Raw genomic sequence first — 22,848 nt, 5'->3', positions numbered from 1 at the left:
ACATGTAGTTATCCTGTAAGGTTTCCGTGAATAGCCGGGCCTTATGCGAGTGTGCAGTCCCCTCTTCCCAGTCAATGTCGGGATAATTGAAGTCCCCCAATATGATGACTGATCCTAGTTTTGCCGCTTTACCTATTAGTGCTAAAAATTCCAGCTCTACCTCCTCCCCTTGGTTAGGTGGCCTATAGCAAACCCCCACAACTACTTTTCCCTCATCTTCTTCCCTATCGAGTTCAACCCACACAGATTCTAAATCCATTTCAGCACACTTATCTTCGGTTAACCGTGATAACGCATCCGCCTTCTTGTTTTTATCTGCAGGAGTGTAGGTCACTAAGAAATTGAATCTTAGGAAGAATAATGACCACCGTACCTGCCGATGGGAAAGGGTCTTGTTGATCTGAAGGTATTGGAGATTCTTATGATCTGTATATATGAGTATTGGCAACCGGGTACCTTCGAGTAAATGTCGCCAATTTTCAAGTGCCAGTTTCATGGCAAGCAGCTCCTTTTCACCCACTGGGTAGTTCACCTCTGGGCTACTTAGTGATTTAGAGAAGAAAGCAACTGGGTGAAGTGGTGAAGCGTTTGTTGGTCGTTGGGAAAGAACTGCTCCTACAGCCATATTTGACGCATTCACCTCTAGGATGTATTGGAGGGATGGGTCTGGATGGCGTAGTATGGGAGCAGAAGTGAAGCTTGATTTTAACAAGCGGAAAGCTTTATTTGCTTCTTCAGACCATTTGTATGTTTTTTTCACACTTGTGAGTTGTGTGAGCGGTCTTACAATAGAAGAGAAGTTCTTGATGAACTTCCTATAGAAGTTTGAGAATCCGAGGAATCGTTGTAATGCCTTACGAGTTGTTGGTACAGGCCAATCCAGAATACACGATATCTTGCTCATATCCATCTTAATGCCATTCTTTGATATGATGTATCCTAGGAATAATACTTCTTCCTTATGGAATAGGCATTTCTTCAGCTTTACATATAAATTGTGTGTGAGTAATCTGGACAACACAAGTCGTAAATGTCTTACATGTTCAGACAAGGATTGAGAGTAAATGAGTATATCATCCAGATATACCACAACACAAACATCGAGTAGGTCTCTGAAGATGTCATTTATGAAGCGTTGGAATGCTGCGGGAGCATTACACAATCCAAAGGGCATCACTAGATATTCAAATAGTCCGTATCTAGTTCTGAATGCCGTCTTCCACTCATCCCCATCACGGATGCGGATGAGATTGTAAGCCCCTTTTAGGTCCAACTTTGAAAAGTAAGTGGCTCCACGCACTTGTTCAATGAGTTCCGGAATGAGAGGTAGAGGATAGCGATCCTTTATAGTAATAGTATTTAACTGCCTATAGTCAATGATAGGCCTAAGACTTAGATCCTTATTGCGGACAAAGAAAAGTCCTGCAGCTGTGGAAGAAGTAGAGGGTCTAATAAACCCTTTCGCTAAATTCTCATCTAAGTATTCCTTAAGATGAGAAAGTTCATCCTGAGATAGAGGATAAACATGTCCGAAAGGTAGTTTACTGTTAGGGAGTAGATCGATACAACAATCATAGTCCCTATGGGGAGGCAATACTTGAGCATTTTTCTCAAGGAAGACTTCAGACAAGTCCTGATAGCATGGTGGTGGTGTGAATTCATCCGACACCATGGACAGGATTTTTTTATAAGATTGGAGGTTACACGTGGTCTCGCAATAGTGAGAGGGGAAAGTTAGGGTCCGCGTTTTCCAATCAATGTTTGGTTGATGTATATGTAACCAGGGAAGCCCAAAAATAATGGGAAAATGTGGTGAAGGTAATACATCAAAGGTGGTGGTCTCAACATGAGACTTGTTAGAAGTAACAAGAAGTGCTTGTGTTTGATTGGTAATTGGACCAGAAGATAACGGAATACCGTTAATAAAACTGACAGAGACAGGGATAGGTTTTGAAATAATATTTTATTCAAAGCAACAAAACTAGTGTCAATGTAGTTCCCACAAGATCCTGTGTCGATCATAGCCTTGGTAGTGATTCTATTTTGGTCCCACTGTAAGATCAAATGAATGAAAAGATAGGGATTAGAAAAAGAAGTCGTTAATCCCCCCAGTAATACATGTGAACACTTACCCTCTTTTTTGAGGACAAGGGGACAGACGCTTATCAGATGATCAGCGGATGCACAATACATGCAGAGATTTTGAGATTTTCTCCTGGCTCGTTCAACAGACGACAATGGTGCACGTATAATTCCTACCTCCATAGGAGTAGGGTCGGAGGACGAAAATCGAGAAGGATTGGTTAATGGTACTCCCATTTTCTCAGCCTTCCTTTCTCGTAACCGTCTGTCGATATTGATGCTGAGTTGTATTAAGGCATCCAAAGTGCCAGGTAAATCCGCTCGGGCGAGCTCGTCTTTTACGGCTTCGGATAACCCGAGCCTGAACTGGGTTCGTAGAGATGCGTCATTCCACCCTGAATCTAGGGTCCATCTCTTGAACTCGAAGTCTTCAACAGGCCTCCTTCCCTGTTTTAAAGCCCTCAATTGGGTGTCAGCAGTACTCTGCCTGTTTGGGTCTTCATACAGGCTAGAAAGTTCCGCTAAGAACGCATGATAGGAGTTGAGAAGAGGGTCGTTTTTCTCAAAGAAGGAGTCTGCCCAAGCCCGTGGATCACCTGACATATATGATATAGTGGTACAGACTTTAATCTGGTCTGTATTGTAAGTACGTGGTTTTAAATTAAAAAGCAATTGACATGCGTTTTTAAATTCACGAAATTTTTTCCGATCACCTGTAAACACTTGTGGAGGGTTTATTTTAGGCTCACGGGGTTGAGCAGCAGTGAGCTGTGATACACGGGCTACCTGCTGTCTCAAAGTCTGATTTTCTTTTTGCACTTCGGTAAGAGAAACAAGTAATGCATCTACCTTTTGTGTTAGGTGCATCACATGAGTGGCTAATTCTGCTGAATCCATTTTTTCGGGTTCGTGCAATCTGTAACGCTCTGGGGTTTGATTTAGTGAACTGGATTTGCAGCTGCAGAATTTCCACTCAGTAGTCGTGTAGAGATGTGTTGAATCACCTTATCCAACTCTCTTGACTCATCACAGTGGCTCAGCCTGCTTCAGTATGCACACACACAAACACTCAGAGAAGATGTTGTTGGAGTGATAGTTGTCTATGCAAAAGTATTGAGGTGATATACTGAAGGGATAGGCTTGAGTAGTGATAGCAGTTAATAATAAGCACTCAGGTAGTAATGTTGCAGGAGTGGTAGCAGATGGTGATAGATAGTATGCAGGAGAGATAGCAATCATGTACAAGTAATAGGTGATAGGTGATAACAGATGAAGTGTACAGGAGATGCTAAGCAAATACAAGGATATAGGTTACAGGTGGTAGTAGGTTCAAGAGCTAACACTCTAGGTAACGATGTAGGTGACAGCTGGTGAAGAGCATGTATCTTAGAGCTTAGTAACAGTTCTTATTATGCAGAAAGATATAGCAAGTGGTTTGGTAGGAAGGGATCCCCTGCGGGGTACTTATCACAAGCTGGTGAGCGAGGGTAAGGATCAGGTAGTGAGGTAAAGGATCAAGTAGCGAGGCTCCGGTCAGTCCAAGTATAGGGAAGATAGCTGGAGGATACGGCAGCGTCAGTCAGGCTTGTATTATGAGCGTTTGCACGAACACCTTGTGAGTGCAGACCGTCGGTTGAAATAGCCGCTCAGAGCGGCGCCTAGTGATGACATCATCAGTGTTAAAGAGACATGCAGCTATATGCGTTCCACCTACTTGAATGGTGGAACGCAACCCGGAAGTAGGAGGCTAGAAGGTACTGAAAGTACCAGGATCTTACACATAGTAGGAAAATGCCTGCTCAACAAGATCTGCCGGGTAACCTTTATCCATAAACTTAAGTTTCAAAATTTCACCCTGCTCCTTGTAATCTTATGTTTTTGTGCAATTATGTCTCAACCGACACAATTGACTTTTCGGGATGTTATTCAGCCAACGTGGGTGGTGACAACTGGTATAATGTATAGTAGGCTTAGTATAGTTTTTGGCTAGAAGTTGTTGGTTCTCATGATAAAGATCCAGATCCAAAAATGCTAAATGATCCTTATCCACTACTGACGTAAAGCTTAAGCCCATATCGTTGTTATTTAAGTGGGTAAGGAAGCCCTCAACCGAAAAAAACAATGTGTGAGGAAAAAGGGTTGTTTTCCCAAATGTGGACTTCATCATAGAGGCTACATATTTTTGTCTCACACACAATTATTTTGTGTTCAACGATGAATATTACCTACAGATTAACGGCACAGTAATGGGGGCAAATTTTGCCCCTCCTATGCCAATCTTACGATGGGCCATTGGGAGAACCTCTACATTTGGGAAAACAACCCTTTTTTCTCACGCATTGTTTTTTTCGTTCGCTATTGTCACGCCGAGCACTCCGGGTCCTGCAGCGTCCCCGGAGCACTCGAGGCATGCTGCGGGTAGCGACGCTCCGGTCACCTTCCCTGACCGTGAGCGCCGCTCCCCCGCACTTCTCACACCCACTTCCCCTTCCTGTCCTTGCCGGATCTTGTTGCCTTTGGTGCCTTGAGAAAGCTTTTGGTGTATTTTTCCCTGCCTGTGTATCAGACCTTCTGCTGTTGCCCCTGACTACGAACCGTTGCCGCCTGCCTTGACCTTTTGCTCCGTCTGACCCTGCCTTTGCCTTGTCCTTCTGCACCGCGCCTGAATCAGCTGTCTTTGAGGTTGAGCCGTTACCGGAGGATACGACCTGGTTGCTACCGCCACAGCAAGTCCACCCCGCCTTGCGGCGGGCTCTGGTGAAAACCGGTAGTAACTTAGAACCGGTCCCCTGGTACGGTCCACGCCAATCCCTCACTGACACAGAGGATCCACCTCCAGTTCAGTCACCTGCCGCCAGTCCGGACCCTGACAGTAGATCCGGCCATGGATCCCGCTGATGTGCCCCTGCCTAGTCTCGCTGACATCTCTACCGTGGTTGCCCAGCAGTCCCAGCAGATTGCTCAGCAAGGTCAACAGTTGGCACAGTTGACCGCCATGCTGCAACAGCTTCTTCCCGCACGGCAGCAGCCACCTGCTTCTGCTTCTGCTTCCGCTCCACCTCCGCAGCCGGTGGCCGCCACCTCCGCTAGAATCTGTTTTTCTCTCCCGGACAAGTTTGATGGGGGTTCTAAGATGTGCCGGGGATTCTTGTCCCAATGTTCCCTGCACCTGGAGATGTTGGCCGACCAGTTTCCTACGGAACGATCTAAGGTGGCCTTCATGGTCAGCTTATTGTCTGGGAAGGCCTTGGCCTGGGCCACGCCACTCTGGGACCGCAACGATCCTCCCACTGCCTCCGTCCAGTCTTTCGTCTCTGAAGTCCGCAGTGTCTTCGAGGAACCTGCCCGTGCCTCGTCAGCAGAAACTGCCTTGCTAAACCTCATCCAAGGAGACGCTACAGTAGGCGAATATGCTATACAATTTCACACACTGGCCTCCGAACTGACTTGGAACAACGACGCCCTCTGCGCAACTTTTAAAAAAGGTTTATCCAGCCATATCAAGGATTCTCTGGCCGCACGAGAGATACCGGACTCCCTGACGGAACTCATCCAGTTGGCTACTCGCATAGATATGCGTTTCATTGAAAGACGTCAGGAACTTCGCCAAGAAAAGAATCTGGTTCGCAACAGGTGATTTCCACGCCTGGCACCTATCTTCCAGCAACCTTTGCAGCCGGTTACTGTGCCTTCCGCCGAGGAGGCCATGCAAGTGGATCGGGCTCGCCTGACCCAGCAAGAAAGGTCTCGCCGGAGGAACGAGAATTTATGCTTATACTGTGCTTGTTCCGAACACTTCTTAAAGGACTGTCCAGTTCGTCCACAGCGTCAGGGAAACGCTCACACCTAGTGACTGTAGGAGAGGCGTCGCTGGGTGTAAAGTCTTCCTCTCCACGCTTGATTGTTCCGGTACGGATTTCTTCTGCCGCTAAAGTCTCCTTCCCTGCAGAGGCCTTCTTGGACTCTGGTTCTGCAGGAAACTTCATTAAAGCCTCCTTCATCAACCGCTTTAACATTCCTGTGATCCGTCTCGTCAAGCCCTTCTTCATTACTACAGTTAACAGAGAGAATCTGAACTGTACCGTGCGTTATCGCACAGAACCTGTGCTCATGACCATAGGAGTCCTCCACCAAGAGACCATTGAATTTTTTGTTCTACCGAATTGCACTTCTAAAGTCCTTCTTGGCCTGCCCTGGCTCCAGCGCCACTCTCCTACCCTCGACTGGACCTCTGGGGACATTAAATCATGGGGGTCTACCTGCCACACTCATTGCCTCAAATCGGTACCTACTAGACAAGTCTCCATCTCCTCACCATTGCTCGGCCTTCCTAAGGCTTATCAGGACTTTACTGACGTTTTCTGCAAGAAACAGGCGGAGGTCTTACCACCACATAGACCCTATGACTGTCCCATCGATTTGCTTCCCGGTACCACACCACCTCGTGGCAGGATTTACCCTCTCTCCATTCCTGAAACCAAGGCCAGGTTTCAGGAGAATCTCAAGAAAGGTTTCATCAGGAAATCTTCTTCTCCTGCCGGAGCAGGATTTTTCTTTGTTGCCAAAAAGAATGGCTCACTACGCCCATGTATTGACTACCGCGGTCTTAACAAAATCACGGTAAAGAATCACTACCCTTTGCCTCTCATCTCGGAGCTCTTTGACCATCTGCGCAGAGCAAAGGTCTTCACTAAGCTTGACCCCAGGAGCGCTTATAATCTCATCAGAATCCGTGATGGAGATGAGTGGAAAACCGCTTTTAATACCAGAGATGGCCACTTTGAGTATCTCGTCATGCCTTTCGGCCTGTGCAACGCTCCTGCAGTCTTTCAAGACTTTGTCAACGAGATCTTCCGGGACATGTTGTATAACTGTGTAGTGGTCTATCTTGACGACATTCTAATCTTCTCCTCCACCCTGGAGGAACACCGTCGCCATGTTCGTCAAGTCCACAGATCCACATCCACAGATTCCTGGGCTCCAAAAAGAGGGGGAGACCAAAGGGGGGGGGGGGTACTGTCACGCCGAGCGCTCCGGGTCCTGCAGCGTCCCCGGAGAACTCGAGGCATGCTGCGGGTAGCGACGCTCCAGTCACCTTCCCCGACCGTGAGCGCAGCTCCCCCGCACTTCTCACACAGTCGGTCCGCGCGGCGGGACGTTCCCGCCCGCGGACTCCACTCACCTCCCGCTCGGCTCTTGCCCTGGCTTCCTCCCGGCGCGCGCGGCCCCGCTCTCTAGGGCGCGCGCGCCGGTGTTCTGAAATTTAAAGGGCCAGTGCACCACTAATTGGTGCCTGGTCCAATCAGTCCAAATGCTATAAAAACCCACTTCCCCTTCCTGTCCTTGCCGGATCTTGTTGCCTTTGGTGCCTTGAGAAAGCTTTTGGTGTATTTTTCCCTGCCTGTGTATCAGACCTTCTGCTGTTGCCCCTGACTACGAACCGTTGCCGCCTGCCTTGACCTTTTGCTCCGTCTGACCCTGCCTTTGCCTTGTCCTTCTGCACCGCGCCTGAATCAGCTGTCTTTGAGGTTGAGCCATTACCGGAGGATACGACCTGGTTGCTACCGCCGCAACAAGTCCATCCCACCTTGCGACGGGCTCTGGTGAAAACCTGTAGTAACTTAGAACCGGTCCCCTGGTACGGTCCACGCCAATCCCTCACTGACACAGAGGATCCACCTCCAGTGCAGTCACCTGCCGCCAGTCCGGACCCTGACAGCTATATTGACGACATTCTAATTATTTGGGATGGAGAGGCCTCTCAAGTTGAGGGATTCCTTACCCACTGCAATAACAACGATATGGGCTTAAGCTTTATGTCAGTAGTGGATAAGGATCATTTAGCGTTTTTGGATCTGGATCTTTATCATGATAACCAACAACTTCTAGCCAAAAACTATACTAAGCCTACAGCTGGAAATTCTTTTATTACATTATACCAGTTGTCACCACCCACGTTGGCTAAATAACATCCCTAAAAGTAAATTTTGCCGGTTGAGACATAATTGCACAAAAACTTCAGATTACAAGGAGCAGGTGAAATTTTGAAACATAAGTTTATGGATAAAGGTTACCCGGCAGATCTTGTTGAGCAGGCATTTTCCTACTATGTCACGCTCCTCAATCCTGTACACAAGACTATTAGGGAAAGTGACGCTTTGGACAGCACAGGTGATACATCCAAGAGGGAAAGCATTTTCATAGTGTCCCGAGACACTTTCTTCAGTTTCATGCCAAATCCACAAGTAGCTTGCAAGTATGGATCATTGAGTCCATCCAGAGAGGGCTTCCAGCGGCAGAAAGGTTCAAGCGACTCTGTCAGCGAGAAACCTATTGGATCTATGCCCTGGACATCCTCTCGCCTGGAGGACTTAATGAAGAACTTAATGTTAACACTATCTTGTAAGGTCCAGTTCTGTTCTTTTCATGTTTTTTTTCACATTTTTTTCACATTTTTTTCATGTTTTTTCATAACTCAGCTGTTTAGATTCTTTTGAGGGAATTTTTTTAGAGTGGTGTTCCATTTTAAATTATTATATATATATATATATATATATATATATATATATATATATATATATATATATATATATATATATATTCATATACATATACATATATTATTTTATTATTTATTATTATATTTTATTTCAGTTGTTTTAAGTTTCCTAGTTTTTTAATTTTTAATTATTATTTTTATTTTTAGTTGTTTAAAAAAATGTTCGCTGCACCATGTGCCTGGTATAAACTAGTGTATGGTTATGTATGCTAGTATTCATTATAGTTTTTTAATGCCTTTTAAATATTTTTATATATAAGTTTCATATACCAACATTGGGGCTGGAGTCCTCCTGATTCCGGTGTCCCTGGCTTATTGGCTCTATTTCCTGTTTCCCCTTTGTTAATTGATACTTCCGGCCAGCACTCTTAAGTGTCCTGCATCTGGTCGTGTATTCTATTGGTCTGAAGAAGGAGCTGTTGTGAGCATGCTCCAAAACCGGTAACCACACATTCCACTGCCCATTCCTCGTCTACGGCCGCACGGTCTTTCTGTGAGGTATGCGGTTTGCCGCAGCCTCACTCTGATTCAGCCCCCGGCTTGGTTTAGGCTGCTGGCAGCTTCCACAATGGGTACACAGTGAATTAGGAAGGACGCTGATTCATGACTCTCCACTTTTTGCTTTTATGTAAGTCTTGATATGAGCTTAATAAATTTGTTATTACTACTTCACTGAGTGGCGCCTTCTCTTTACTCCACTGATTGCCATTAGGTATCGGGATTAAATCTTTGGACCCATTGTAAGACCCCCATGCTGGTGCAGTGGGTCCTGGGTTCCTCCAGGTGCACGACAATGCTCGGCCTCATGTGGCGAGAGAATGCAACCAGTTCCTGGAGGATGAAGGAACTGATGTAATTGAATGGCCCCCACGCTCGCCTGACATGAATCCAATAGAACACCATTGGGACATTGTGTTTCAGTCCATCTGACGGCGCCAGGTTGCACCTCAGTCTGTTCAGGAGCTCAGTGATGTCCTGGTCCAGATCTGGGAGGAAATACCCCAGGACGCCATCCGTCATTTCATTAGGAGCATGCATACAAGCACATGTGGGCCATACAAACTACTGAGTACCATTTTGAGTTTCTGCAATGCAATTTCTGCAAAAAGGACTAGCCTGCTGCATGATTTTTTCATTTTGATCTTCGGGTGCCTTTGAATTCAGTCCTCTTTGGGTTAAACATTTTCATTTCCATTAAACAATTTGGCATCCTTTTGTTACTAAAACATTACCCTGTCCATATCAGTATAGATATCCAGCATGATATGTTTCCCCATTGAGATCTGATGTGTTTTCAAAGTGCCCCTTTAACTTTTTTGAGCAGTGTACATCTTCAGCTGGAAAATGTCCATATATTATCTCTGTTTTTCACAAGGAAGCTCGACAAGACACAATCTTTTCCCAACTGTGACAGAGGAAGCTGTTTTCAGTCTGTGCATTGCCACCTATTTCCTAAAGTGGTAAATACTATAGAACATGGGCCCTCAGCGATACACTTTGACCAACAGACAGTCATGAATGCCAAGGAGTTACATCTTCCCCAAGGTTTAAACTTCTGACAATTTTTATTGCTGTTGACAACCACGCACCACATGTCTTGCACTGGATTCACAGATACAGTAAGGCAGCAAAGGGACAGTAAAAATAGGCAAGTGATCTGGATTTTTATCACCCCTTGACCGTCCAACTGAAGCCTACAATGGCAGCCAGATGCTGTCAAATGTGTCCATTGTGGTAATGCGACCGCTTGGCTCACGGTTGCAGCATGGCATTTTAATACAAATTTCACCTTGATACTGAAAAAAATAAAAAATAAAAAAAAATACACAAATTTAAGAGATGGCAGGATAACCTTCTAAATGCCTAAAAGTCACTGTTCTAACACCCTCTGAAAATTGATCCATTTCAGACTGCTTTTTCAGAGGATGAAAGATACTTCCACTTGTGTGAAAGAGGCCTGAGTGAAGGAAAGCCTTCTCTGTCGGGTCACATAAATATGACAGAAATGTTAAAGCCAAACTCCAGATTTCTGTTACTCTAAAATAGTTTACTTTAACCACGCTGGTTCAAACAAATAATTTACTCATTAACACATGCAGAGTCTGTGAGCTCTGTATAAACTGTGGTTGTGTGCGCTATATTACTTCACTATCACTAACCCATGCAGAGGCTGTGTGTGTTAAATAAACTATGTGTAGCATCAGCTATATAAAGTATACAGCACCATGTTCCACAAAATCATGTCGGGCTGAGTGCTGCTCAACCATTAACATGAAGCCTTGTCTTTTTTGAAAGAGTACAAGGCTTCCTCTGATTGGCTGAGGTGGATATTGTGACATCATCCATCTACGCTGTATACTGTATGTTGTTGATGCGTGTGGTTAAAGTAAACTATTTTAAAGTGACAGAAAGCAAAAGTTTAGCTCTAACTCTTCACCAATGTATATAAAGAAAAAAAATAAATAAATAAAAAATGGCTGCAGTTAGGCCTTAAGGGTTATTAATCTAATGAATGGCTTTTTGGTGAGATGTACTTTATGCTTGATACATTTTAACTTAAATTTACACTTCTTACCTTCAGTATCAAAAAGCTGGCTTATAGTGAGATTTTGAAGTGCTGTTATGTCTGTCACCATATCTTTAGACTTCCTCAAATCATCAATGTGTACAGACTGCCACAATCCTGACAAGTAAAGATAACACAGTAAATTAAAAGCATACTGTAGTCAAACCTAAACATATAGCACAAAGGGCCCTCTAATATAATCACATATCAGGTAGATCCCAACCCCCATGTGTCTCATGAAGGGTCAGAGACAACTTCAGCTCCGGAAGGTTTTACCCTCTTAATGACCAGGTCATTTTTTTGCTTTTTGACACTGCGTTACTTTAAGAAAAATTGCACCGTTGTGCGATGCTGTACCCCAATACAATTGATTTCCTTTTTTTTGCATAAATAGAGCTTTCTTTTGGTGCTATTTAATCAGCTCTGTGGTGTTTAGATTTTGCGCTATAATCAAAAAAAGGGTGACAATTTTGAAAAAACACAATATTTTTTACATTCTGCTATAAAACATTCCCAATAAAAAAAATATTAAAATTCTCATTTTTTTATCAGTTTAGGACAACTTGTATTCTGCTACATATTTTTGGTAAAAAAAAATCCCAAAAAGCGTATTTTTATTGGTTTGCGCAAACGTTTTAGCGTTTACAAACTACAGGATAGTTTTTTGGACTTTTTATTTATTTATTTTTTGTTTTTATTAGTAATGGCAGCAATCAGCAAATTTTAGCGGGACAGCAACATTGCGGTGGACAGTTTGGACCCCTAACTGACATTTTTGACACTTTTTGGGGACCAGTGATATTAATACAGTAATCAGTGCTAAATAATATGCACTGTTACTGTATAGATGACACTGGCAGGGAAGGGGTTAACACTGGAGGTGATCAAAGGGGTTAATGTATGCCTAACAATGCTTACTCTCTGTGTGGGGGAAGGGCTCTGTGACAGGCACAGAGAGATCGGGGTTTCAGCTTAGCTGAAACTCCTGATCTCTCTCTGCCTGTGTGACAGAAGACTCGCGCGCCGCTCCGCCTAGACCGCGTGCACAAAATCGCGTAGATCTACGTGATTTTGCGCAGCCGAGCCACCCTGCTGCAGTATATTTGCATGGGGCGGTCGGTAATCGGTTAAAGAGGAAGTAAACTTCCATCACTAAATTGTACCTATAGGTAAGCCTAAAAAAAGGCTTACCTATAGGTAGTGTAACTATCTCCTAAACGTGCATAGGAGATATTTACTGTACATGCAGCCGGTGACATCACTTTTGCATGCGCTCTGAAGGAATCTGTGCTGTTCCTTCAGAGCCCTGTGCCTATTCAAATAGGCATTTATTGAACGAGGCAAGATATACAGATATAAGTCATATGATGTGACCTGTGTGATTACTATACAGTGGTAATGCACAAATATTCAAAAGGAGGACATATTTATATTTTGCATTTCACATAATATGCTAGTATGTGATGCATACTGGCACATTATGCCTTTGCTATGCAGGTAAGAAAAAAAAATGTCCAGCGCTTTACAACCGCTTTAAGGAATACAGTACTTTGTGTAGTTTTGAAAAAAAAAAAAAAGTAGGTATTCACTTTAATTATCCAGTCATATAAAAGTTCCTATTTATTTATTTCATCTGCTTGTAAATAAAACTTTCAGTTTCTTTAAGCATGGGTTTAAAAATTTCCTTATAAAAATGATTTGTGTGTTTGGATGTTTTAATACCTAAATCATTTATACACTGGCGCTTTTCATTGGAAAGTTTGTGATTCAAGCCGTGCTATATCTCTTCTTGTATATTTAGGCCCCATGCACACGGGGCATTAGAAAAAACGTACGTCAAAGTTAGTTCTGACGCCGGAAAAAGCAGCTGTAAAAACGTGCTTTCAGTAGCTTTTTCCATTGGCGTTATTGCACGTTTTGCCACGTTGCTTTTAGCAGCGTTTTTTTCTGCCTCCATTCAAAATCAATGGTTCCCTATGGGAGCCTATTGATTTGAATGAAGGTCGCACCGCAACACCGCAAGTCGGATCCGACTTGCGGGGCGAGTTGCGCTGTGAGAATCTTGAGGGGGAACTCCACGCCTAAATGGGAAAAAAACGGCGTGGGGTCCCCCCAAGGTTCCAAACCAGGCCCTTCGAGTCTGGTATGGAATTTGAGGGTAGCCCCATGCCGAAAAAAATCCATACCAGACCCTTATCCGAGCATGCAGCCCGGCAGGCCAGGAAAGGGGAGGGGACGAGTGAGCGGCCCCACCCCCCCTGGACCACACCAGTCCACATGCCCTCAACATGGGGGGGTGTTGGTGCTTTGAGGCAGGGGGAGCTCTGCACCCCCCACCTCAAAGCACCTTGCCCCCATGTTGATGAGGACAATACGTCATCTGTGACACGAGGGGGCTCGCTCGTCCCCTCCCCTTTCCTGGCCTGCATGCTCGGATAAGGGTCTGGTATGGATTTTGGGGGGAACCCCACGCCGTTTTTTTCGGCGTGGGGCTACCCTCAAATTCCATACCAGACTCGAAGGGCCTGGTTTGGAACCTGGGGGGGACCCCACGCCAATTTTTTTTCCCATTTTGGCGTGGAGTTCCCCCTCAAGATTCCCACAGCGCAAGTCGCCCCGCAAGTCGGATCCGACTTGCGGTGTTGCGGTGCGACCTCCATTCAAATCAATAGGCTCCCATAGGGAACCATTGATTTTGAATGGAAGAAAAAAAAACGTATAACGTGGCTATATATAGCAACATTATTCAGCTTTTAGCAGCGTCAGGCGTTTTTAACGCTCTAACGCTGGTCCTCAGAACGCGCAGGTCGTGGGTTCTTGTTGCAGCTTAAAAACGCCTAGGCCACTTACAGCTCAAAAACGTCTGAGTGTGCATGAGGCCATAGAACATGGAGGGGCGTTTTTAGGCTGCAAAAAGAAAACACCTGACGCTACTTACAGCGGCGTTAAAAACGCCCCGTGTGCATGGGGCCTTATATTTTTATTCAAATAAGCATTTATTGAAGGAGGCAAGGTATACAGATATAAGTGTGATTACTTTACAGTGGTTAATACACAAATATTCAAAAGGAGGACATATAAATAAATATATAATAAATAAATATATAATAAATAAATAGTTTTAAAATCTAACATATTGCTAAAGTCAGTAGTAGATAGAAGTGTTTTTCAATAATACCTAGTCAAATGTACCGACATCCCTTGAGATCATTAATTGCAAAGTTGGGGATAGCCCCTTAGTAGAAGAGAGGCAAGACCAGGTGATAGGGTCTGTCCTACTCAGGATAAGGAGGGAAGGGATCTTCCCAGAAACAATAGAGCAGAAAGAGGGAACAGAATAATGCATGTGAGGGCAAATGGGATTTTTATGGTACTTAGCTCTGATTAAATAAAGTAATGTATGGAATGATAAAGAATATATAAAAACTTTATAAATTTTATTCCAAAACTTTAAAATGACAGACAGAAAGAATATTAGACATACAATAGACAATATAAAAATTATCAATACAGGAGTACATGTAAAGGATCTTGTGCATTAAATATATCCGATAGAAATACCGGATCAACCCCTCAGTTTTCCTTTACTGCTTCTTCAGGGGTATATATATTTAATTGATATTTTAACTTTCAGTTTTCCTGAGTATTCCTGCATAACAATAATCATATTAGTATACATGACATGATTACAATTTAATTAGAAATCTTAATAAGGAACACACGATGTCTCAAGGTGCGCCCACCAGAAAGCCCCAAAAAAGTCCCAGTAGGTGCCGAGAGAGAGGGAAGAACACCACAAACATACGTCTCACCGACGAGTGTGGAGGCAACATGCATCGGCAGTTTAACATATAAAGGACCCATAGAATGAGTCAGCCACTATAGAACGAGCTTCAAAAAGGGTGTTGAGAGATTTGAAAAATTTGAATTTTATTTATTTCATCTGCTTGTAAATAAAACTTTCAGTTTCTTTAAGCATGGGTTTAAAAATTTCCTTATAAAAATGATTTGTGTGTTTGGATGTTTTAATTCCTAAATCATTTATGCACTGGCGCTTTTCATTGGAAAGTTTGTGATTCAAGCCGTGCTATATCTCTTCTTGTATATTTATATTTTTATTCAAATAAGCATTTATTGAAGGAGGCAAGGTATACAGATATAAGTGTGATTACTTTACAGTGGTTAATACACAAATATTCAAAAGGAGGACATATAAGTAAATATATAATAAATAAATAAAATATATAATAAATAAATAGTTTTAAAATCTAACATATTGCTAAAGGCATCTATCTCTTTTTTATATTTGGTGGTGAGATGTCTGGCTGCATAATAAATAGCAGGTTGTCAACAAATGATACTTATTTTAATTCTTTGGTTGGATTATTGTTATATTTTTATGTATTTTCTAGAAAAGCTTTTTTTTTTTTTTTTTGACTATATTATGCAAAAAAATTAAACCGAAAAATATAAATAAAAATTTTTGGCAAAAAAGAATTTTTGTAGACAATTTGTCTTTTAGCTTTTAAAAAATGCCAGGAAAACATTTTCAGTGTCTTCTTAAACAGATAAATTGTCTGTGGATCTTGATGAGTCATAAAGGTGCCATATTCGCACAGGCTGGGTCTCAGAAGGTATGTTTCTAGCCTTTCTAGCCCCTCCACAGTCACTATAAGTGCTGCAGGGACAGAACAGAGAACTGGCAACTGACAGTCATAGTTCCCTGCTCACCAAAGACTGAGAACTGAGTGATCAGCAGTCATGTGATCACTTGGTTCTTGGTCTTAGAGGCTGCGAAAGGACAGATGCAGCATCAGACTGATGCTGCATCCACCTAGGTGAGTATGATTGTTTATTTTTTTCTAAACCTGCACTTCTCTCAATATTCACATTGGTTTATACATACTGTATTTAGGATATTTGTATTTATCTTATTACAATTTCTAAGCTAAAGCAGAGTAAATTTAGAGGAGGTATTCTCTACAGATAGGAAAGAAAAGAAAAAATAATATAACAAACACGATCATGTTTCATACTGTCTTATTCATTTTAACACCTTACATTGCATGTCAGATATATTATTAAAAACATATTACAGCATTTTCAAGAAATACTTGCTATACAACGTCAGCTATAGCAACAAATATAAGCAGCCTCTCTTATAGCAGCTCAAAATTGCACATACAGTACAGTGGTTAGAGGGTCCCCATAACCCCCCAAAAAAATCCACAACAGTTTTCTTCCTCTGTCTCCTATGAAAACTTCTGCACCAGGGAGCTTGCAGGAGGCAGAAGAAACTAGCCTTGTGTAGGGAGTAGAGTTGAGAGAATGCCTGGATGTCCGTGTTTGGCGGGTTCGGCCAAACTTGAAAAAAAAGTCTGGGTTTGTGAACTGGACTTAACCCGAATTTTGCCCCGATCCCGAACTCCATTGAAGTCAATGGAGACCTGAACTTTTGAGCACTAAAATGCCTCTAAAACAAACATGAAAAGGGCTAGAGGTCTGCAAAATCGTCTTAATAGCATGGCAAGTGCTCTGCAAACAAATGTGGATAGGAAAATAACTTAAAATAAATAAAAAAACAGAAAAATAGCAGCGCTGACAGGCGAGCAGCAGCAGGGTGAGAACGCCGAAAGTGCGCACAGACGGCCCGCACTTTGTGCAGCAGCTCTGACATATCGGGGTAATTTCTTAGGAACCTCTGCACCACCAAATTCAGCACATGCACCAAGCAAGGGATGTGTCTCAAACCGGCTAGGCCCAGAGCTGCTACAAGATTTCGCCCATTATCGCACACCACCAGGCCGGGCTTGAGGCTCACTGGCAGCAACGACTCATTGGTCTGCTGTTCAATGCCCCTCCACAACTCCTGCGCGGTGTGTGATTTTTCACCCAAACAGGCAAGTTTTAAAACTGCCTGCTGTTGTTTACTCCTGGCTGTGCTGAAGGTGTTACGCTGACCGGAAGAGGAGGCGGTAGAGGATGAGAAAGTGGAGTAGGAGGAGTTAGGAACAGGAGGCAAACTGAAGCGCACTGCAATCCTCGGTGGTGGAAGGACATGCGCCAAACTGCTATCCACCTCAGGCCCAGCCGCCACTGCATTTACCCAGTGTGCTGTTAGGGAGATAGAACGTCCCTGACCGTGCTTACTGGTCCATGTATCCGTAGTTAGGTGGACTTTGCCACAGATGGCGTTGCGCAGTTCACATCTGATTTTGTCACCCACTTGGTTGTGCAGGGAAGGGATGGCTTGCTTGGAAAAGTAGTGGCGGCTGGGCACGACATAATGTGGGACAGCCACCGCCATAAGGCTTTTAAAACTCTGCGTCTCCACCAGCCAGAATGACAGCATTTCAAAGGCCATGAATTTTGAAATGCTGGCATTCAGGGCCAGGGATCGCGGGTGGGTAGGGGGGTATTTCCTCTTCTGCTCCAGTGTTTGGGAGATAGAAAGCTGAACGCTTCCACGGGACATCGTGGAGATGGTTGTTGGTGACCCAGGTGGTGTTGTTGCTGGTGGATCCTCTGTTTGCGGGGTGGCAGGTGCCACTGGCACTACAGAGGTGGATGAAGCAACCGAGACTGCAGCAGCAGAAGAGGAAGCAGAAGGAGCCAGAGACCTTTCTTGGTTTTTGAGGTGTGCACTCCACTGCAGCTCGTGCTTTGCACTTAGATGCCTGGTCATGAAGGTTGTGCTCAGGTTGAGAATGTTTATGCCTCGCTTCAGGCTCTGATTGCACAGCGTGCAAACCACTCGTGTCCTGTCATCATCACATTGTCTCAAGAACTGCCATGCTAGGGAACTCCTGTGAGCTGGCTTTGGTGTGCTCGGTCCCTTGCTGCGTTTGGCAGTAGCAGGCATAGTGTCTAGGGCACGGCCGCTCCGCTTTTGCGCCCTGCTCCCTCTTTTGCTGTGCTGGTGGCTCTGTGCGACCACTGTCTCTTCCTCCAAACTACTCAGGTCACCTGCATGACGTTCATTCCATGTTGGGTCGAGGACCTCATCGTCCTCCACATCATCTTCCACCCAGTCTTCACCCCTGCAACCCTTGTCGGTCTCCACAATTCGGAATTCCGCAGCAGTTGGCACCTGTGTTTCGTCATCATCCGAGACGTGCTGCGACGGAACTACCATCTGGAGACATAAGTGGTTGGGCATCGGTGCACTCAATCTCTTCCACTTCTGGGGCAGGGCTAGGTGGATGGCCCTGGAAAACCATGCTAACAGAGTCATCAAAAAGAAGAAGAGACTGCTGCATGACTTGGGGCTCAGACTGCTTGGCTGATTTGCAAGGGGGTGCTGTCAAAGATTGATGGACATTAGCTGCAGGTGCCAACTCTCACCTTTCAGCAGAAGATTGGGTGGGAGACAATGTGAAGGAACTGGAGGCACTGTCAGTAACCCAGTCTACTATCGCCTGTACTTGTTCTGGCCTCAACATTTGTAGAGGCACATTAGGCGCTGCCAAATACTGCTGCAGGTTCTGTCGCCTACTCGCAGCTGAGGAAGATGTTCCACCTGTGCGTGTAGCTGGCACAGATCGACCACGTCCACTCCTTGCAACAGGAGCTCCACCAGCAACACCACGACCCAGGCCACGCCCCTTTTTGACCTTCTCCTCATATTTATCGAATTTTGGATCTTCCCCGAAATGAGTTTTTATTGCAACGCGCAATACAACAGTATGCAATGGGTGTATGTCACTGTAACATATGTAGACAGGGCTGCAATCATCTCTTTTGTCCCTTAAATGTTTTTTTTTTATTGCAAAGCGCAATACAACAGTATGCAATGGGTGTATGTCACTGTATCATATGCAGACAGGGCCACAATCAACTTTTTTTTGCCCCTAAATGTTTTTTTTATTGCAAAGCGCAATACAACAGTATGGAATGGGTTTATTTCACCGTAACATATGCAGACAGGGCCACAATCAACTTTTTTTGCCCCTATATGTTTTTTTTTTTTATTGCAACGCGCAATACAACAGTATGCGATGGGTGTATGTCACTGTAACATATGCAGGCAGGGCCGCAATCAACTCTTTTGTCACCTAAATGTTGTTTTTTTTTATTGCAAAGCACAATACAACAGTATGCAAAGGGTGTATGTCACTGTAACATATGCAGACAGGGCCGCAATCAAAATGTTTTTTTTTTTTATTGCAACGCGCAATACAAAAACAGTATGCAATTGGCGTATCGCACTGTAACGTATGAATGAAAAACTGAAAAATAATTGTCCCCTTAATTGGTGCTTGTTGAATAGCAGATTTGAAAAGCAGTGTCTGTCTAAACGCTGTAAGTCACAGTAAAATATGAAGGAAAAAGTTTTTTTCTTTTTTAAAATGCAGATTAAGCAGACACATATGCACTGAGGTTGCAGGAAATGCCCACTACACACCGCACGCCTAAAAGTTTGGATACTGTTGTTGTTGTTCTATTCCGCTATTGAATACAAAAAAAAAAACATTTGAGTGAAAAACTGAAAAATTATTTTTTTTCCTAAATACTGAAATATATAATTATTTTCCCCTTACAATGGTGCTTTTTGAAGAGCAGGTTAGAAAAGCAGTGTCTGTCTAAAGACTGTATGTCAAAGTTAAATATGAAGGAAAAATCTTTTTTCCTTTTTAAATGAAGATTAAGCAGACACATATGCACTGAGCTTGCATGAAATGTGCAGCACCGCACGCCTAACAGACTGATAAAAGTTTTTTTTCTCCTTTCTCCTCCTCTCTTGGCTCAGGTCAGGGCATAAAGATCGTGCACTGCACCCCCACACAATGAAATCAATGTAGATCGCTGTCTGATTAAAGCAGATTGTTCCTATCCTATGCTTTCCCTAAAAGCAATCTCCAGCCTGGCCCTACAGTAAACTCCTATCTCTGCCCCCGGCAAAAAGATTGTGTACTGCAGCCCCACACAACCAAATCAACGTAGATCGCTGTCTGATTAAAGCAGATTGATCCTATCCTATGCTTTCCCTACAAGCAATCTCTCCAGCCTCGCCCTACAGTAAACTCCTATCTCTCCCTCAGCAGTATCAGGAACCTCTCCCTAGTATAGTTATAGCAGAGTGACTGGCGTCGCTGTGTGACTCCAGAGTCTGGGTCACATGCTGCACTGGCCAATGGCTTCTAAGGCACACTAGTTAAACGCTTGCTGATTGGCTGCCTTGCACCTGTTGAAACCGCGCCATTAAAACCACGTCAAAACATCAAATAACATTACCGAACAACGGACAGTACCCGAACATACAGTGAAATGTTCGGGTCCGGGTACCGAATACCCAAAAGTCCGGTACGAACACGAACAATACAGCCCAGGTTCGCTCAACCCTAGTAGGGAGCTTTAAATTGAATTTAAGCCCCATGGCTCCATCTTTATATCCCCTCTAAATATGGGGTCATTATAACAAACTACTTGCTATTGGGCACCAGCAAGAAGGAGCGAAAAAGAGAGGCGGTAAGGGGCCTCTCTCTGCAATATCATTACACAGAGTACATATGTTTACCCTCTTTTTTTATTTTAAAGCAAAACATTTGACTTTAATGTCACTTTAAAATCAATACCTTACCTCTTAATGTTCTCCTGAAGAAGTGGACTCTGCTCCAAGAAACACATCAGGAACTGGTTGTTTGAACAACAAAAAACTAATATATGTGTAGTTACATTGTCATTTTCAAAATTGCCATACTATGTTTTCTCATTCAATACTTTTATTGAGTTTTATAAAACAGCCATAAAGCAAGTTACAAAACAAAAACGCCATACTATGTTTTCACGAACATAACTGACATACAATGTAAAGTGTTCATAAGAATAGAGCAATAAGAAATGTGATCTCCATTCTTATATTTACTAGTCTTTTATCTTCTATATGTAGAGAGATCTCTATCACTTTTAATCTTTTTAAACTGATATATTTAAATGAGAATTTCCTAAATATATGTATGTTTCTTACATTTGTATTCTAATTGTGCAGTAATACCATTAAAGTCCTTCCTTCCTATAACTTCAAATGTGGAGTGTCATCTGGGAATTTTTTTTTTTTTTTTTTGTACCAAGCAGGATTTATTAAAGCGGAGTTCCGGGCACAAAAACAATTTTTTTTTTTTGTGCCCCTCCGCTAGGTATGCCGCACCTGAAAAGGAATTGGATAGTTATTTTTATTTTTTTTGTTTACTCACCTTTTTATTGAAGATCGTAAATACTCACCTCTGACTGCTTCCTCCCTCGGAGCCGCGGCTCACCCCGTCACTTCCTGCCTCGCTATGATTCCTGGGAGCTGAACGTCACAGCTCCCAGGAATCAATGCGACGGCACCGGCCCCGCTCGTCATTTCCGGGCGACGCCGCCGGAAGTGACGAGAGGGGCCGGTGCGGCGCATTCTGGGACAAGAAGACGCGGAAGAAGACAGAGAAGAGGACCGCGCCGGCTTCAGCTGCCCACAACAGAGATGGAAACGCTGTGGAAGAAATTTTATAAGTAAGTATTTCTTCTAAAAGGTAAGTGCGAACCGGGACAGATCAGAGGCTAGCCATTGTGGAATGTGCTAGCCCTGACTGTCCCGGGGGTATGTTCAGTAAAAAATAATTTCTGTGCCCGGAACTCCGCTTTAAGTAAAAGATACAAAAGCAACAGACAACAAAAAGTTGACATGGTATAATCTAAAGCAAAAATGGCGCAAGAGGAAAATAAAACAGAGTCCATCAGAGCAACAAAGTCATATAGAAAGGCAAGAGGTGCAACTTTGTCAATAGATAGACATTACAAAGAACACATTACTATAAAACCCCTGAGAGGGAGAGGTCTGCAACGCAGAACAGCTAAGACAAAGTGAGGAGATGTGGGTTGGGGGGGGGGGTGGGGGTTGACAAGAGGGAACAAGGAGGGAAGAAAGGCACTAGAGAAAGGTACTATAGGGAATAGAAGAGCAAATAAAAAATAAAGCAAAACTAAAACTACTGGGTCATCCAGGGGAACCAGACCTGATCATATTTCTAAGTGCAGCCACAATTTAGATAAGTTAACTTATACAGTGGTAAGGCAGCATCTATCATAGACTCCAAAGACAACACAGTAGGAGGGTAAGTTGAGGCCTATTTTGTATGGTGTGGTCGTTGGTCATACCCGTGTATATCTAGAAGAGCAAATTCTGGTGTCACTGAAAGGCTAAGCCGGAGATGGAAATTAACTAGATCAAAGACCTCCACCCAAAACCTGGAGACAATAAGGCACGCCCAAAACATATGACAATAGGTACCTGGGTGAAGCAGGCAGAGCGGACAAGTAGGAGTATGCCCGGGACAAATCCTGTGTAACCGTACTGGCATGTAATAGACCCTATTGAGTAATTTTATTTGTACGAATTTATCCCTAGAGAAAATGACCAGTTTAGGACAAGCTTCAGAAACAATCATACCAATCTTCTCGGTCAACAGCAGGGATGTCGGCTTTGCAGAGATCCCACCATTGCGTCACTTTTGGAGAATCAACACACAGGAGAGCAGCATAGAGAGCAGAGAGAGGCTTACTTAGATCGGTTTGATTGAGCAATCCTTCAATCCAGTCAGCTACAATAGCCAAGAGAGACCCACAGAAACATAATTAAATTAAAGTGGAGTTCTCCCCCCCA

The 22,848-nt window shown here is 43.7% G+C and overlaps 1 protein-coding gene across 1 annotated transcript in view; it reads right to left on the bottom strand.

Annotated features, from left to right (window-relative positions):
• Window positions 1–22,848, bottom strand: part of LOC309552694 (E3 ubiquitin-protein ligase RNF213-like) — a gene marked incomplete at its 5' end in the record, with an annotated part of 1,269,694 nt that overhangs the window by 400,580 nt on the left and 846,266 nt on the right. Inside the window, one exon of the mRNA XM_082253620.1 lies at window positions 11,217–11,324. Coding sequence (XP_082109746.1) covers window positions 11,217–11,324 — 108 coding nt within the window. The remainder of the gene's footprint in view (window positions 1–11,216; window positions 11,325–22,848) is intronic.

The sequence above is a fragment of the Pelophylax lessonae genome (genome assembly GCF_965119305.1).
Source record: "Pelophylax lessonae genome assembly, chromosome: 4".
In the NCBI taxonomy this organism is placed as follows: domain Eukaryota; kingdom Metazoa; phylum Chordata; class Amphibia; order Anura; family Ranidae; genus Pelophylax; species Pelophylax lessonae.
Note: the sequence above shows the minus strand (reverse complement) of the source record. Positions and strands in the feature narration are given on the sequence as shown.